Source organism: Petromyzon marinus, chromosome 1, assembly GCF_048934315.1.
Source record: "Petromyzon marinus isolate PM22_M1 ecotype Great Lakes invasive population chromosome 1, UKy_Petmar_22M1.pri1.0, whole genome shotgun sequence".
NCBI classification, from domain to species: domain Eukaryota; kingdom Metazoa; phylum Chordata; class Hyperoartia; order Petromyzontiformes; family Petromyzontidae; genus Petromyzon; species Petromyzon marinus.
In genome coordinates, this window is record NC_133667.1 from 23,519,993 (window position 1) to 23,538,350 (window position 18,358).

Here is an 18,358-nt window from a genome sequence, read left to right on the forward strand (position 1 = left end):
TAACGTGCCTCGAGGCTCTCCCATTTCCTTTTTTTTAATGGAGGTTCCACAGTTGGCAGTGAGGATCCCACTGTGTTTCAAACGAGTGTGGCACGGCGCTCGTCTGCATTGGCAGTCCTGAGCAAGGAAATGCACCATTGCACTCTCTCTCTATTCAACACCGACTGTCGACTTCCCACAGAGCTGTACCCATTTTGTAGACCCTGGATGGATGACGGGCTTTGTCAAACTCCCCACTGGAGTATTTGCTTTTAACTTTGATTTCAGCTATCTACAACATCAGCCTGCTGTACGTATGTTATGTAAAAATATATATATGTATATATGAGATTCGTGGTGCAGTGGTTAATGCGCTAAACTTTGAACCCAGCGATTTGAGTATTATCCCTGGCCACGGCTAACATCAGTGGCGAGTGTAATCTGAACCGATCCTGGGCCCTCATTCACTAACTCGCACTGACCAGCATGGCGAAGTATGGCCACACAACCCCCATGATCAATTCGACGTTGGGGAGGCTTTCATCCAGCAGTGGATTGACAAAGGGTTGTCAATTTAATTAACAAATAGCCAGAAGCAGAATTTGCACACACTCATATCAACTTCAGAACAACGGTCTTTTACACTATATGTACAAAGCTAAGTTATTAAAAATCAAATTTTATATTTAGCACCTTTGAAAACCTTCAGTTATAAGCGTTTGTTGGTCAAGGTAAAACAAATATTTCCCCACATTTTGTCGGAGGGGATCAAACTTGAAAATTAATGTTTGGATTTTACGTGGGTAGTGAAAAAAGTTCAACATTATTATTCTTTGGGTCTTTCGGTAAAGTCACGTAGATAGGTTAAACAAATAAAATGAACCTAGCTATGTGACTTTACCGAAAGATCCAAAGAACATGAATTCCTGCAGTCACGAAAGCTTAAGTCAAGATTCAACATTATTGTTCAGAACTTTTATAGGGCTGCAATTGTTGTGGTTCTAAATCATCAAATGTTTGTTTTCAGATTGTTCCCATGATAATCATTGACTTGACAATATGCCAAATGCTGGATTTTTTTAACTTACAGAAGATCATTATACAGTGAGGGAAAAAAGTATTTGATCCCCTGCTGATTTTGTACGTTTGCCCACTGACAAAGAAATGATCAGTCTATAATTTTAATGGTAAGTTTATTTGAACAGTGAGAGACAGAATAACAACAAAAAAATTCAGAAAAACGCATGTCAAAAATGTTATAAATTGATTTGCATTTTAATGAGGGAAATAAGTATTTGACCCCCTCACAATCAGAAAGATTTCTGGCTCCCAGGTGTCTTTTATACAGGTAACGAGCTGAGATTAGGAGCACACTCTTAAAGGGAGTGCTCCTAATCTCTCTTGCTACCTGTATAAAAGACACCTGTCCACAGAAGCAATCAATCAATCAGATTCCAAACTCTCCACCATGGCCAAGACCAAAGAGCTCTCCAAGGATGTCAGGAACAAGATTGTAGACCTACACAAGGCTGGAATGGGCTACAAGACCATTGCCAAGCAGCTTGGTGAGAAGGTGACAACAGTTATTGCGATTATTTGCAAATGGCAGAAACACAAAATAACTGTCAATCTCCCTCGGCCTGGGGCTCCATGCAAGATATCACTTCGTGGAGTTGCAATGATCATAAGAACGGTGAGGAATCAGCCCAGAACTACACGGGAGGATATTGTCAATGATCTCAAGGCAGCTGGGACCATAGTCACCAAGAAAACAATTGGTAACACACTACGCCGTGAAGGACTAAAATCCTGCAGCGCCCACAAGGTCCCCCTGCTCAAGAAAGCACATATACATGCCCGTCTGAAGTTTGCCAATGAGCATATGAATGATTCAGAGGTCAACTGGGTGAAAGTGTTGGGGTCAGATGAGACCAAATGGAGCTCTTTGGCATCAACTCAACTCGCCGTGTTTGGAGGAGGAATGCTGCCTATGACCCCAAGAACACCATCCCCACCGTCAAACATGGAGGTGGAAACATTATGCTTTGTGGGTGTTTTTCTGCTAAGGGGACAGGATAACTTCACCGCATCAAAGGGACGATGGACGGGACCATGTACCGTCAAATCTTAGGTGAGAACCTCCTTCCCTTAGCCAGGGCATTGAAAATGGGTCGTGGATGGGTATTCCAGCATGACAATGACCCAAAACACACGGCCAAGGCAACAAAGGAGTGGCTCAAGAAGAAGCACATTAAGGTCCTGGAGTGGCCTAGCCAGTCTCCAGACCTTAATCCCATAGAAAATCTGTGGAGGGAGCTGAAGGTTCGAGTTGCCAAACGTCAGCCTCGAAACCTTAATGACTTGGAGAAGATCTGCAAAGAGGAGTGGGACAAAATCCCTCCTGAGATGTGTGCAAACCTGGTGGCCAACTTCAAGAAACGTCTGACCTCTGTGATTGCCAACAAGGGTTTTGCCACCAAGTACTAAGTCATGTTTTGCAGAGGGGTCAAATACTTATTTCCCTCATTAAAATGCAAATCAATTTATAACATTTTTGACATGCGTTTTTCTGGATTTTTTTGTTGTTATTCTGTCTCTCGCTGTTCAAATAAACCTACCATTCAAATTGTAGACTGATCATTTCTTTGTCAGTGGGCAAACGTACAAAATCAGCAGGGGATCAAATACTTTTTTCCCTCACTGTAATGTATGTTAGTCACTCAGTCCCAATCATCTATACTATATCTGTGCTTGTGTTCTATCAAGTATTGCAGGTTTTTTCTCACAATGCTGTGCAGCTTAAGCATCTCTAAGCTGAGTTGTTTATTACCTGACACCTGAGGTACTGGCCCACTTAAGATTTGATGAATGTGTGTGAGTGAATGTGAATGTGGGGAGCGGTAGCGTTGCGGTTAGCGCGCTGCGCTATTAACCTGGCCACTCGGGTTCAATTCCCGCTCACGGCCACCAATACCAGTGACGATTATCTAAACCGGTCCTGGGCCTCCCCTCTGTCGACTCAGCCTCAAACGAGTACCTGGTACGGTGTGTAATCATCGCCACTCGGGAGACAAAGGCGGCCAGGCGTGGTGCTGGCCACCCACCCCCTCGTGTGCTGTGTCGGCCTTCATAGGTGCTCGCTTACAGGACAGTCTGTTAAAGTTATTCTCCCCCCCCCCCCACCATCCCCCACCCCACCGTGGCCGCAGAGAAAGTGTACACGGTGTGCGTGTGCACGGGGGACGTGATGGGAGCCGGCACCGACGCGAACGTCTTCGTCAACGTGTATGGGCACTTGGGCGACACGGGCGAGCGCCGACTGCGCAAGGCCGAGCGGAGCCTCAACAAGTTTGAGAGGGGACAGGTAGGGGTTGGTGGGTGAGCCGATCGATGCTATCGATTCAAGCAGTGTGCACACAAGGAGCGCACCCTTCCTCCTGTGAACGTGCCCGACCGCCCGCCCGCCTTTCAACCTATGATGCGCAAAATACTAAGTGGGGTTTTTTTTTTAAATCCCAAAAGTGGTTTGTATCCAGTCGGGAGCCTTTTGACAAGTAGATCAGTAAGGCTTGAAGGGCGGCCACTGAAGTGTTTTATTATTATTTAGCCTTTGCTTTTTTCTCACTTTGGTTTGTTTAGTACAAAGAATCATTGATGTAAATTGTGGGTCAAAGTAATATCTTATGGCATGCTTTATTACAGTGCCTTTTTGCAAGAAGTGGGATGAGAAGTGTACAGTAAATGCCTGAACGTTAACCATTGCCAAACCTATTCATCGCTGCGTTTTCCTACCGCTCGAATGACACTTTAACTGAAGAATAATGGCTTTTGCTCACAGAAAGCAGTTCATCAGGCTTTCACCATCAACACCGAACACCTCCCACACCATTCATTCCCACCTCACGGCCATCCACCCCTCGCCATTGCTCCCGCGCCTTCCCATCTCGTACAATGCACGGTTTCTTCATCCCTATCCCGAACGCAGAGAGACATCTTCAAGCTGAAGGCCATTGACCTGGGCGAGCTGACCAAGCTCCGGATCCGGCACGATAACTGCGGCGGCAGCGCCGCCTGGTTCCTCGATCGCGTTGAAATCACCGACGAGAACAGCAAGAGCAAGTGAGAGAGAGCCTCTTGTTGTCCCCGGCGCTGCGTCGAGATCTCCTGGCGCTGCCGCGTCATTGCCTTCGCTTGCACTCTCACGCTTCGTATGCCCACGGCTCTTGCACTTGCCGTGCCCCGAGTGGAACGCCTGCTTTTTTTCCCGTGGTTGTTCAATACAATGCGATTCATTTTGCACTAAAATAGCGCCCAAAGTGCAACCGGCATGTCAGGAAGCTGTGCAAATGTTGGGACAAGTGTATCATGGGGGAGAAAGGAGGCTTATGCATTTTTATTTTATTTATTGACTTGACTTCATAGACGTGGCAGCCATAGGCAGAGAAGACGGGGAAGGTCTTGAAGTCTGGTCTGGCACAGAGGCAGGGAGTCCACAGCACAGATGGCCAGAATGAAGGAGTTCCAGACCTTTGTGGCAGCAAAGGAGAAAAAAGCAACCTCCCAATGTGTGAAGTTTGACCAGGGGCCTCGTTCTTGTATAAGTTTCTTGCTACCCAAACTGTGGGTGGCTTGTCACGCAACAAAACCGGCTGCATCTGCAATGCAGAAGGTGTTACCGAGCTGCATGCCTCACATTTTAGTTTCGAAGTTACATTTTGCATCCTGAAATCATGGGGGATGTGGAAAGAAACGAGAGTTCTAGAAAAAAAAGCCTCATGGCTTGCGAGAGGACCCTCAAAAGTCCGCAGAGATGGGTCATGGGCTACCATCTCTTGGCCATGTCACATGTCACAGCGTGGTGGGATCGAGAGGCACACAGCACAAAATGAAATTGGCAGACTCCACCATCCCCATCTCAGTGGCAGTGTATTACATCACCAGCTGTTGCGGTATAAATAATGAATTCATTGCACAGTTTACAAAGCCACGGTGTCGGTCCTCCCCGTAGTGTGCATCAGAACTTGAGCCCCCGCCCGTACTCTGCGCTTTCAGGTACTTCTTCCCGTGCCAGCGCTGGTTGGCCATCGACGAGGATGACGGGCAGCTGGCACGCGAGCTGGTGCCCGTAGACGAGGTGTTCCTGAACAGGGACACGACGGGTGGCGGCTCGGCCAAAGGGGCCAATGGCTCGGCAACGACGCTCGGCCTCGAGCAGAAAGGTGACGGACGCCACGTGTATTTTGCCCTGCGTCTCTCCCGCCTGCCCGAGCGATTCTCTGTAGAATCACCAGCGTGCACTCATTGTTGGGATAAAGTTCTGACTTTTAATAATATGTGTGGTCATTGGAGGAGCGCCATTTACTGGATTTCCATGAAGAAGAAGGAGGATAAATTACCTGGCTCAGTCGAATTGAAATGTACAGGACGTTTTGTGGAAAGATGAAGAAAATCGGTTTGTGGTCAGGAGTTAAATGTTGCATCCCAACCCTGTGAGATGGCAACGTCTTCGGAAGGCCTTTATGCAGCAGTGGATAGCTGTACGGATGTATACATTTATTTTAATTGACTAATGATAATGACGTTGAATAACTAGTTTGCAAAACTGAAATGTTTCCCTTTAACAGCTATTACTGGTATAATGTGTTGCAGTATGTTCCTGATTACAAATGGAATTTGACGGAATTTATGATGCATAACTTATTTAGACTTGAAAAAAAAAACCCATTCACTCCTTTCTAAATGCATTTATTTGGCAAAATATAGCGAATGTATGCATTCTTATCCTGTTAACGAGTGTATGTTCTTTTTTTCAGGAACGACACGTAGATTTTTATTCTTCCTATATCAATTTAACAATGTTTTTGTTAAATCAAATCAATGACATTTATTCACAGTGAACGTGAGATGTATTTCACTTATAAGGCTCAAAGTCAAAAGGTTAAAATGTCCCCATGCTCCATTGAGCTCTTAGCAGGGCTCATCTCCATTAGTGGCGCTGAGCCAATGGTGGAAACTCCAATGTGGCGTGAGCTAATCTTTCCGAGGGACAAGCAACGTTGACTTCCCACAAAGTGGTACTTATTTTTTTTATCAACAATGGAAAGATGACAAGCTGAGTCAACCCCCCCCCCCGACCAGGATTTGAACTCACAGCCCTCTGATTGTGTACCGATCGTCTCGCCAGTATCACTTGCCTGGATAATGGAATGGACATCCTTTGGCCAACATCCATGCACCGTTTTCTAATTTCATAGACATCATAAATTAGTCTTGTCGTGTAATTTTGCACACTTTTTTTCGACATTTCTCAACCGTTATCATTGCGGTAACTCATGATACCATTGGCATACTGCAGGCTTTTTTTATATAATTAAAGCTTTGCCTGATGTTCACACTTAGCGCACAGATCGTAGTTTAAGACAACCAGTGTAGTCAATGTATAATGTTTTATATACAGAAAACTAATTAATACACGTGCTATGTCTATATAAACGATCTGATCATAAATAATACACGCTTATCTATTATACATTTATCCCTTGATAGTTGATAATTAGATGATCATTGAATGATGATTAACCTAATGATCTGTATATAATGATCTACGATAAATCTTTACAATGATGAATGCAGCAGGCTACAGTTAACATCGGTCGGAATTTATTCGCTCGGGTACATTTTTGTTCCTCCTCCTCCTCTCTCTCGGTAATTAAAGCCAAGTCGACCACGTACAACATCAGGATTAAGACGGGTGACAAAAGGAACGCTGGCACTGATGCCAACGTGTTCGCCATCCTGTACGGGGAGCGGGACGACACAGGTGAGCGAGCAGGCCCTCCTCCAGTCATTTATACGGCCCGGTGACAGACAGAGTGATATGGGCAACTGTGTCCTGCGTCTCAGTGGTTTAGTGCCTAAGGCAGCGGAATAGAATTACTTTTTTGCGCGGGCAACCCTGGTGGGCGGAGAGAGGGGTGGAAGAAAGGAGCAGGAAAGGGGGAGGGGTCAACCACCTCTCACCGCCCCCAGTGCTACCACCCAGAGAAACACAGACAAGGAGTAAAGACACCATCTCCTCGACAGACAAAGAGAGAGATGGATGAAAAATATATAGAGAGAGATATGGAGAGACGCAACACACAGAGAGACACGTTGGAAGAAAGAGACACGTAGAGATGGAGAGACTGTCAGATCGAGACATTTAAGAGAGGCAACAAGACAAACACAGATAGAGTAAGATAGAGAGAGGGAGACAGAAGGCGCAAAGAGACAGAGAGAGAGACGGTCACAAAGGGACAGAGAGAGAGATGGTCACAAAGAGACATAGAGGGACATGGAGAGAGAGAGACAGTCACAAAGAGACAGAGAGAGAGACGGTCACAAAGAGACAGAGAGAGAGAGAGAGACAGTCACAAAGAGACAGAGAGAGAGACGGTCACAAAGAGACAGAGAGAGAGACGGTCACAAAGAGACAGAGAGAGAGAGAGACGGTCACAAAGAGACAGAGAGAGAGAGAGACAGTCACAAAGAGACAGAGAGAGAGACGGTCACAAAGGGACATGGAGAGAGACGGTCACAAAGAGACAGAGAGAGAGACGGTCACAAAGAGACAGAGAGAGAGACGGTCACAAAGAGACAGAGAGAGAGAGACGGTCACAAAGAGACAGAGAGAGAGAGACGGTCACAAAGAGACAGAGAGAGAGAGAGACAGTCACAAAGAGACAGAGAGAGAGACGGTCACAAAGGGACATGGAGAGAGACGGTCACAAAGAGACAGAGAGAGAGACGGTCACAAAGAGACAGAGAGAGAGACGGTCACAAAGAGACAGAGAGAGAGAGAGACAGTCACAAAGAGACAGAGTCAGAGACGGTCACAAAGAGACAGAGAGAGAGAGAGACGGTCACAAAGAGACAGAGAGAGAGACGGTCACAAAGAGACAGAGAGAGAGACGGTCACAAAGGGACATGGAGAGAGACGGTCACAAAGGGACATGGAGGGACATGGAGAGAGAGAGACGGTCACAAAGAGACAGAGAGACGGTCACAAAGAGACATGGAGAGAGAGAGACGGTCACAAAGAGACATGGAGAGAGAGAGACAGTCACAAAGAGACAGAGAGAGAGACGGTCACAAAGAGACAGAGAGAGAGACGGTCACAAAGAGACAGAGAGACGGTCACAAAGAGACATGGAGAGAGAGAGAGACGGTCACAAAGGGACATAGAGGGACATGGAGAGAGAGACAGAGAGAGAGAGACGGTCACAAAGAGACAGAGAGAGAGACGGTCACAAAGAGACATGGAGGGACATGGAGAGAGAGAGACGGTCACAAAGGGACATGGAGAGAGACATGGAGAGAGAGAGACAATTGGCCAATTGGCCAAACACAGACAAACAGAAATCAGCACGAGACACGGAGGGCAATTTGGAGAGACACATAGGGACCGTCCATAAATGACGCCATGCGATTTTGGACAATTTTTGACCCCCCCCACCCCCCCTAGTCACACGGCGTCACAAAAAGGCAGACCCCCCCCCTCAAATATGACGTCACAAAGCTCTGCCCCCCCCCAAAAAAAAATATAAAACATGCTTTAAATCGTATTCTTGGTTCTTTCGTTAAAGTCACGTAGAAGGGAAACAATAAAATAATAAAAATATGAAACCACAACAAGAACATTTTCTTGTTGTGGTTTTCACACCTGATGATGATTGCTTGTGTTGCAGTCAAAACGTCGTGAGAATTTTATTGTTTTATATTTTTATTATTTTATTGTTTCCCTTCTACGTGACTTTACCGAAAGAACCAAGAATATGAATCCCTGCAGTCACGAAAGCTTTAAATCAAAATTTTATGCTTTAAATCGCTTTAAACTGTTGTCATTGTAGTGCGTATTTAATGTGGCGCTGCACTCTGATGTTGTAGGAGAAAACATTTATTAAAAAGTCTATTTAATTAAGTAGAACGTGTTGTCTATATTTATTTAAAGTTGCGAATTTTGATGTGACGTCACATTTCTCAAACCCCCCCCCCCCCCCTCATCACACATCGTCACAAATGTCTGACCCCCCCCCCCCCACAGGTGCATGACGTCATTTAGGGACTGCCCCATAGATATAACCAGACAAAGACATGGATTAAGATGTGAAAGAGATGCAGCAAGATATAGAGAGAGACAATAACTGTGCGCATTGCACTTTGATTATGTAATTATTTACTGCTTCAGGTTTGGCAGTGCCCAGACTGAAACATCTTAGGGTGGTACCTGCCTTTGCTTAAGTATAGGCCCCGCTACCACTTGTCAGTGAACTCGACACTTCACTGTCTTGCACTGAATTACCATTCAATTTCCGTAGCCGCCGCCAGTGATGTGTGTATGGTGCCACCAAATGCACGGTCCGCTTAAAGCAAACACGAGTCATCGCGTGACTTAATCTCCAGAAGTAGACCACTGCGTGCCTGTATCATAAACAACGCTTCAAATGCATACAAAACCCACAATTAAAACCACAATCCGCAAAATAATGGCATCTGTACCTGTGTAACTGCAGCTAATGTTAACCATGCCTCCCTTGAAAACGGAGAATAAATCTCAATGAGCACTCAATTATACGTATGTATGTATGTTGAACTACTTTTGCACCGTACGTAGTCAGCCGTGATAATCGGAGGTGCTAATCGGAGTTTGTTACATTAGATAGCGAAATATGCTGCGTATAGCAAATCAGTGCCCCTGCTCAAACGGACAAAGGGGCAGTGCACCTCTCTCTTCATGGCCCCTGAGGCAATGGGAGAATTTCCAACATTCCAGTAACAGGGGTCAAGCATTCCATATGACGACTTCTATCAACAATTTTTTCAAGAAAGCGACACCTTGATACATGAAGGAAGTAGCTGCCCCAGGCTTTCGCCTGCGAGTCTTGCCCCGACCCTCACCGTGATGCAGCTCACCTGCGGTGATGAGTCTGACTGACTTGTTTCTACTTCATGGAGCTGTAAAGATGGCAGTAGAACCCCTCTTAACGATGATAATTGGTTCTATGAAACCGATCGTTAAGTGATTTGGTCGTTAAGTGAGTAGATGTTTCCACTTCAATGCGCAGCAGACACCGAATGTAAACAATGCCCCAATGCTCGTGAATGGACGTCGCTGATTGGCCTAGGCCAGGTCAGACCACTTTGGAGCTCGCCAATTGGCTGCAATTGGCGGTCGCGTGCTCATCGTACGTTAACAGGGGAATGGTCGGTAAGCGAACACATTGGGCTCTATGGAGGCCCGTCGTTCAGCGATTAATCGTTATCATGGGTGGTCATTTACAATTCTACTGTACTGAGATTTGGTGTTTAAGCATGATGCTGAGAATAGAATGAACAAGACAGTAATGAATGAAGAGAGACATTTTTTGCTGTGTTTTAATCCCTGTTGACATTCCAGTGACTCTTATCAGTGTCATGTAACAAGACGAATAAGTTTTCACATCGGGGATTCTGCAGCTAGCATCGCATCACCTCGTGTTAGAGATTGACCCCGTAAAATGAGGTCACAGAGCTACTTGTGCTCACTTCAATAGGCCTCTTCACCCACACTGGTGTCCACACCTTTTATTTGCCCAGTCAAGAGAGTCTGTCTCATGCCAGATGCGTGTGTCTCAGAGCTCTAATTCAACCAAATTAAGTTAATTAATTCACGATGGTCGAATGGGTCTAATGCCAGGTCCTGCCTGGAGGTTCAAATCCCATATCAAGGTATTACCCGTTATCTCGATTACATATTCGGGACTTGTGTTCCGCCCTTCGTTCAGACGTCCACCAGCGATTTCAGTGTCCCACGGAACCTTGTTGAGACGTGCCTTTAGTTGCCTTTAAGCAACTTGACACACTGGATATCTCGGGTTCTACCCGTTGTCAAACATTGACTGAGTCTGATGCATGTGGTATCCGTACTCAAACACCTTCGGGCTCCCCCACAGGGCTCGCTGACCCTTTGCATGAGGTATCCGTACTCAAACACCTTCGGGCTCCCCCACAGGGCTCGCTGACCCTTTGCATGAGGTATCCGTACTCAAACACCTTCGGGCTCCCCCACAGGGCTCGCTGACCCTTTGCATGAGGTATCCGTACTCAAACACCTTCGGGCTCCCCCACAGGGCTCGCTGACCCTTTGCATGAGGTATCCGTACTCAAACACCTTCGGGCTCCCCCACAGGGCTCGCTGACCCTTTGCATGAGGTATCCGTACTCAAACACCTTCGGGCTCCCCCACAGGGCTCGCTGACCCTTTGAAAGGAAGTGTGCGTCCCTTTACATCCTCCCCGCCCATCACTCTCTCTCTTCTTTCCTTCCTCTCCTCTTTCTCTCTCTCTCTCTTCTCTGCTTTTCTTTCCTGCTTTAGATCACAGCGAGGTTCTTCTCTGGATCCATTCATCTACATCGGACATGGTGGCCCTTTTTATCCTGGTTATGTTCTTTCGATGTTTTGCTTCATTGAAGGAAACAATATATATGTCATGGGTGCCTGGATTCAAGCCCAAGATCTCGATGCACAAACCTCTGAGCCACCTCGAACGTAGAGGAAGATGGCATACTGTGGAGATGCAGTTCTAGGCTGATAAGGAGCCTTACTGCCGCACCTCCTCCAAGGCAACATTGAAGGCAGAAGGGCAAGAGGAAGAGAAAGATTAACGTGGTGGTGGTGGTGGTGATGGTGGGATGCAATCAAGAAGTGCATCCAGCTCAGCATGGAGAACAGCACGAGAGCTCGTGACGCGAGCAAGCTCTGGCATGCGTTGACCGTCGACCTCAAAAGCCGGAGCTCGCACTGCTGGCTTTATCGATTAACTAATCCGCGTAGTACCTTGTTGAAGTGAAAAATACCATCGCTGCACTAATCTGCAGCACCTGGAACCCAGCTGGGAGCTGTGTGATTTGTCTGAGCGTGCCGGCGATAAAAGCACACGTACATTTCAACCAATGCTACATCCCCTAGAGATGTTGCCCCTCAGGGGCCGATGAAGGTACACTATCCAGAGGAGAGTGTAATACGAAATAACAACATGTCCCCAAGAAGTAATCAAAGCATCCATGGGTCAATATTGCTTAACGTGGGAAAATGTGTTACATCAAGGTTTAATTATTGACCTGTCAGGCTGCCAACAAAGCTCAATTTGTAGCACAAATCCACAGTCGCTGATGCACAAAGATTCCCCGTATAGCCTTAACAGACGTTTGGGTCTAGTGCTGTTAGCAATCAGGTATGAAGGCCGGTACGGCACATTCGGGGATGGGTGGCCAACAACACACCCAGCTGGCTTTGCCTGCCTAGTGGCGATACTTACCGCACGAGGTACTCATTTGAAGCTGAGTTGACCTAGGGGAGGCCAAGGGCAGGTTCAGATAATCGTCATTGGTGTTGGCCGTGAGCAGGAATTGAACTTGCATTCTCAACCATACAGTGGATTTCCAAGAGACCCACTTTAAAACTTCAGAAGAGAATATCAGTGATCAATGTAGGAAATCAGTTTAAAAGATTCGCAAGCATTTTCAAGATAAGCAAATTCCCTAAATGCAACTGTTGCACCTTTTCTCGTGAGACGGCTTATTCTCCAGTCACTGTGTTGTAATACATGCAGAAGCATCCTGGTTAGGTTTTGCCCTAGTTTTTTTGCTTGTTTGAGTCTTGAGCGTTTTTTACCGAATTCTACGAATCATGCCCAACAAGTCAACATCAATAGTCGTGCAACTGCCATGTGGATTGGGGCGAGAAGTCGAGGCCGACTGTGCGGGAGGTGTATTGATGACACGAAGGCAGACCTCGCGAGAGAAAAAAAAACATCATCGGTCTACAGGAAGCGATCGTCACGACCAGAGAAAGGGAGAGGAGTGGAAGAAATACGTCCGCAGCCTCATCGCCAGCCACCCTTTGACAGCTGACGGAATGGAATGGAGAAAGAGAGAGAGAGAGACGAATCTGAAATATTTTGCTTAGGCAGCTGGTAGTGACACGGCCCTTGAACATACACACACACATTCAGAAAGTATTGCTCCATGTAATAATGTAAATATGCATAAAAACTTTATATTTTATATTCATGTCCTCGTGCTCGGACACATGCACTGCACAGTACACATGCTGTCGAAATGATGCCACGTCTTCTTAACTGCCTACTCTTGATTTAAAGCTTTCGTGACTGCAGTAATTCATATTCTTAGCTCTTTCGGTAAAGGCACGTTGTTTTATATATATTTTATTATTTTATTGTTTTTCTTCAACGTGACTTTACCGAAAGAGCTAAGAATATAACTGCCTACTCGTTTCGACATTTTATAATACAATTCTAGATATTCTATTTGCAAGCTTGATGAACATGTGAGTTCTAGATTTGAAGCTTTCGTGACTGCAAGGATCCATACTCTTTGGTTCTATTCGGTAAAGTCCCGTAGGTAAAAAATAAAACAACAAAAATCACGACGTTTCGGCCACAACACAAGCGGCCTTCATCAGGTTAAGGGACCAGACTGTCTCGAAGACTGCGCTGGAGTGAAGACGACCGTTTGTGTTATGGTCGAAACGTCGTGAGAATTTTTATTGTTTTATATATTTTATTATTTTATTGTTTCCCTTCAACGTGACTTTACCGAAAGAACTAAGAATATGAATTACTGCAGTCACGAAAGCTTTAAATCAAAATATATGCATTGTCCTTGAAACTGATTTGTACAAACCAGAGACAGCTTCTTTTGAGCCTCGTCTCAAAACGGTGTTAGACCAGAGGACGCCAAAAGGCGTACAGCACATCTTAACACCTCTTTTGTTACCAGATAAAAGGGGAAACCCCTATTATCATATTTTGGTGAGGCTACTAATTATGTGAAGTGTCCGAATGCCATATTTGGTAATAAGATAAACCACAATACTAGAATTACGCATTGATAGCATTCTTCTAATTAACATATACTTAGTACGTATGTTAATTTAAGCTAGGAAATTACATCACTCTTTTATAGATTTGGGCATTGTTGGATGATCGGTACACATTGCCTGCTAATGCCCTTGTATTGACAGCATTAAGCTTTTGAAACGATTAATCTGAATTAATAGTTTTTTATGAAAGCACTCATAACAGGAATCAAAAGTGCACACTTGTAACAGTAGTCTGATTGCACGCTAAAATGATTAAAAGATGTCTTACACTTAACAAGTCAATTCACGTGTATCTGTGTTCAAGCATGGGCTTGCACTAATCTCTGTTGAGGCCCTTGGGCCAGGAGTGGAAGTTCCACATTTTTTATGGACGGAGGAGCCTGTTTCCCTTTTGGGCAGCCACTGTTGATACTTGACTTAAAGCTTTCGTGACTCCAGGAATTCATATTTTTTGGGTCTTTCGGTAAAGTCACGTAGATAGGTTTTGTAATTTTTTGTTATTTTATTTGAACCTATCTACGTGACTTTACCGAAAGACCCAAAGAATACTGTTGATACTGATTTTATATACCCCGGAGAGGAAGTAGAATGAGTCAATCCTGACCAAAATTTGAACTAAAAACCTTGCAAATGTGAATCCAAGCTCTCTTACAAAGACATTTAACTTACTTTTCAACAGTCAATATGATGATGTATTTTCATAGTCATAGCAACCAGTAGATATGAACTGCAGAAAATGAATAACTTAATAAGGAAAGCTTCAAAGTGGAGTTAAAGATATAAATTAGCAAAATCTCATTCCTCGAATGTCTCCAATGCTGTTGAACATGGCAAAGCTCGGCAATGTCGCCCTAAGAAGGGAGTGGCCCGCAGGTGGCTCAAAGGTCACAACACTGAGCCGGCACTGCTGAGATCCTGAGTTTGAATCTGATTAAATGGGGTTCTTAAATAGAATGAGCTGCTTTTTTTACATAGTTAATAAAAAATAAAAACTCGGGGAAAGCTTCACTGAGTCTCACGACTCTTATTCAGGAGGGGGCGGCCATTCCTATGTAGATGGTGTCAGAGGCAGGTCACCAATGACTGCATCGAAAAAACCCATCACGAAAAAAATTGCTTCTGGAATTACATTTTTTGGCTAAGTTTGGGCTGCGGATCTGCGAGGGATTCAAACGGATTCTTCATCTCGTGACTTGACTCGATGACGATAGCTAGACACGTGGCCCCGTGATTCGCTGACGATTTTCCCCGACAGGCGTGGTGAGCCTCAAGACCTCCAAGTGCCACCGCAACAAGTTTGAGCGCAGGAACGTCGACGAGTTCACCCTGGAGGCGGTGGGGCTCGGCGAGCTGCGGAAAATCTTCGTCGGACACGACGCGGGAGGTGAGCAGCCGGCCGCCTGGGATGCACCCAGAGGCGGAGGGTGGAAATGTTTTATTGAGGGGAGCTGGGATTAAAAAACAACAAAATTGTGGCCTAAAAATGAAATATTTTAAGATGTTTTTTTTTTCTCTCATTGCATGAGAGTAATGTCCTAAAACGGGTATGTCAGCTGACCGCAGAGCAGCATGTGGTCAGCTGACATACCCACGCACACATGTTCGCCGATTGCATCGGTCTCCCATGTGCTTTGCTCGGGGTGACCTGGCATCTCTTGCCGAGTCTGGCTTTGGAGAGGTTTTACTGTGTCAAGGATTAAAAACTCAAACTGAATGAATTTTAACAAGCCCTGTGTAAAATTGTCTTCTGCAGGGCTTCTCTCTGATGCATGGAGGTGCATTGCTCAACAATATTTCCTAATAGACGATTCTTCCAATATGATGATGATGATCGGCACAGTTGTAATAGATTATGGGAATACGAAAATGTCTGAAGGCATGCTTATAGGGACACGTGTGTGTATGTTATTGGTGCAGTCGTAGTATAAAGCTGAGTGCACTGGCAACCTGGGGTTGCAAAAATCCATTAGCATATAATTTACATAAATTATTAATAGTAAATTCAACGATGCATGTTATCATGAACGTTCAAATCAAAGCAATTGCTGGGCCGATGCATCGCTGCATGCTCAACGTGCAGTCGCAGGTTCGGGATGGTTCCTGGACTGGGTGGAGATCGACGCTCCATCGCTCGGTCAGAAGATGCAGTTCCCGTGCGGCCGCTGGCTGGACCGCGGCGAGGACGACGGGGCCATAGAGCGCGTCCTGTACCCCAACTGCCTGCAGACGCTGCACTACACGCCCTGTACGTGCCGCACCGCTGCCCCACTGCCACCGTGACGATGGGACCGTGTCCGTGGTGCCGTACGAACTGCCGTCGGCGGTGAAAAAGACGGCTTCATTGACGGCGATCGGAGAGCCATGCGCTGGCAAACAATAGCATTTAAATAAACAAAAGGAAGCAATATTTATAGACTACCGTATCGCAGAGGACATTAAACTACATGTTTTGCATTGGCAAAGACAATCAACTGATAATTGGCAAGTCGAAAATTCAAATCCCGGTTGGGGGTCATCTCAGTCCATCATTCTTTCCTAGGATGTTTAAATAATTACCACTTTGTACCAAGTCAGCACTGATATTGTTGAAGTTAGACTGGCCCCATCATAGGAATCTGGAATTTCTACCACTCATCCAGTGGCACTGATGGAGCTGAGCGCTGCCGAGCACTTCATTTGAGTAGTGGGACACTGTCACCTTTGTTCCTAATATGATGTGATAATACAATGAATTTGACAAAAATAAGCCACGTGGAATTTCAAGAAGGAAAGGATTTACTTTCATATTGGGAAAAAAGATGACCATTTCTCAGGGCTGTTTTGTGATTATAATAATAATGATAAAAACCTGTATTTATTCAGGAAGGCCTCACCGAGTTTTTTTTTTTCTGGAGGGCCCAAAATTGGGATGTTTGGCCAATTTCATTCATGAATTTGTACGTGTTCTCACAGCGCAGTACGCAGACTCCTGCTCAACTGCTCCCCCCTATATAGTTTAATATTCATATCAATATTTTTTTTTTTACTCAAGGATATTTTTCATTTGTGAACATGCGGGGTTTGGCGTCAAATGGAGGGAAAAATCAGCTGGACAGAAAGAAAAACTAATGAGGCAGTGCTTCAACAGGTTCAGGAGGGAATATTTCTGATCACGACCAATTCAAATAAAGCGGCATAGCTGGATAGGGAATATTGTCACAGGTGAGGGCTTTCTGAAGGACGTTCTACAGGGCAGTGTGCTGGTAAAGAGACCAAGAGGCATAAAAATTAGGGGGCTGCTTGATGACTTTAAAAATTGACAAAGCACAACATCATACTGGATATCACACTTAGGCCAATAACTTGTTATTAGGTAGGACATGCAGTGGAGAGGATCTTGTAAATATTAAACTAATTAACAGACACACCTTCCCCATATAGCCTCTCACAGTCTTTTGGGGCAAGTGCTGTTCGTGACCACCAATGGATTTCGGTAAAGTGGGCAAGGGAGCACTGTGACCAGTACCACGCCTGGCCACCTTTGTTTGCACATTGCTGATGTTTACACATTACACCAGGAACTCATTTAAGGGTGAGTCGACCTACGGGAAGCCCAGGACTGGTTTAGATATTTGCCACTGCTGCTGTTAGCCATGGCCAGGAATCTGAGGTTGCTGGGTGCATACCGCAGTGCAATAACCACTACACCACGGCTCCACCCATTAAATTGTACCTCGACAAAGTATCTCCCAACAGCCTTTACACGCTGCTGGGGCAAATGCTGTTGGTGAGCACCCATCAAGAACAGCATGGCGCACAAGGCGGGTGGTGTTGCCAGGACCACGAAATGTCTGTAATAGACATGCAAACAATAGTGGTAGACTCGACAAAGACGAAACTAATCTATTTTATTTTTATTTTTCCTGTTAAGGCCCACTGAGTTATGTAGCTTTTTTTCAGAAGTAATCTGGCCACAAATAATAGCTCAACGAAGTGGCTTATCATGTGGAAATGTACAGCAGCCATATACCCTAAACGCATGTTGATTCTAAATGTGGAGGGAAAAACCAGAGGACCCGGATAAATTGACACGCAAACTCCAAATTTCCAGCAGGCGTCAGGGTCGGGATCGAACCCACGACCTCCTGCATACCGGGCGAGGTAGTTAACATCTCCTAGCCACCGTGGTGAGACATCTGCCATGTGACGACGGAAGGATACCTCTCTCCCGTCCCCGCACCCTTCTCCTCTCCTCTCCACAGTCGTGCCGTATGAGATCACGGTGTTCACGAGCGACATCCGCAACGCCGGCACCAACTCGGACGTGAGCGTGGTGCTGTACGGCCCCAACGGCGTGAGCACGCGCTCCCAGAGCCTGTGCCGCAGCAAGCGAGAGCGCCACATGTACTTTGAGCGTGGCGCCAAGGACGTCTTCGTGTTGGAGGTTCGTCCATCTTGGCCCAGCAGTTTCTCATTGTA

At 45.7% G+C, this 18,358-nt stretch overlaps 1 protein-coding gene across 1 annotated transcript in view; it reads left to right on the forward strand.

Annotated features, from left to right (window-relative positions):
* The window catches only part of LOXHD1 (lipoxygenase homology PLAT domains 1), a 143,575-nt gene that overhangs the window by 77,267 nt on the left and 47,950 nt on the right, over positions 1 to 18,358 (forward strand). Inside the window, exons 20-26 of the mRNA XM_032945637.2 lie at positions 3,189 to 3,343; positions 3,965 to 4,098; positions 5,032 to 5,198; positions 6,695 to 6,799; positions 15,156 to 15,284; positions 15,981 to 16,145; positions 18,142 to 18,323. Of these exons, the coding sequence (XP_032801528.1) occupies positions 3,189 to 3,343; positions 3,965 to 4,098; positions 5,032 to 5,198; positions 6,695 to 6,799; positions 15,156 to 15,284; positions 15,981 to 16,145; positions 18,142 to 18,323 (1,037 nt within the window). The remainder of the gene's footprint in view (positions 1 to 3,188; positions 3,344 to 3,964; positions 4,099 to 5,031; positions 5,199 to 6,694; positions 6,800 to 15,155; positions 15,285 to 15,980; positions 16,146 to 18,141; positions 18,324 to 18,358) is intronic.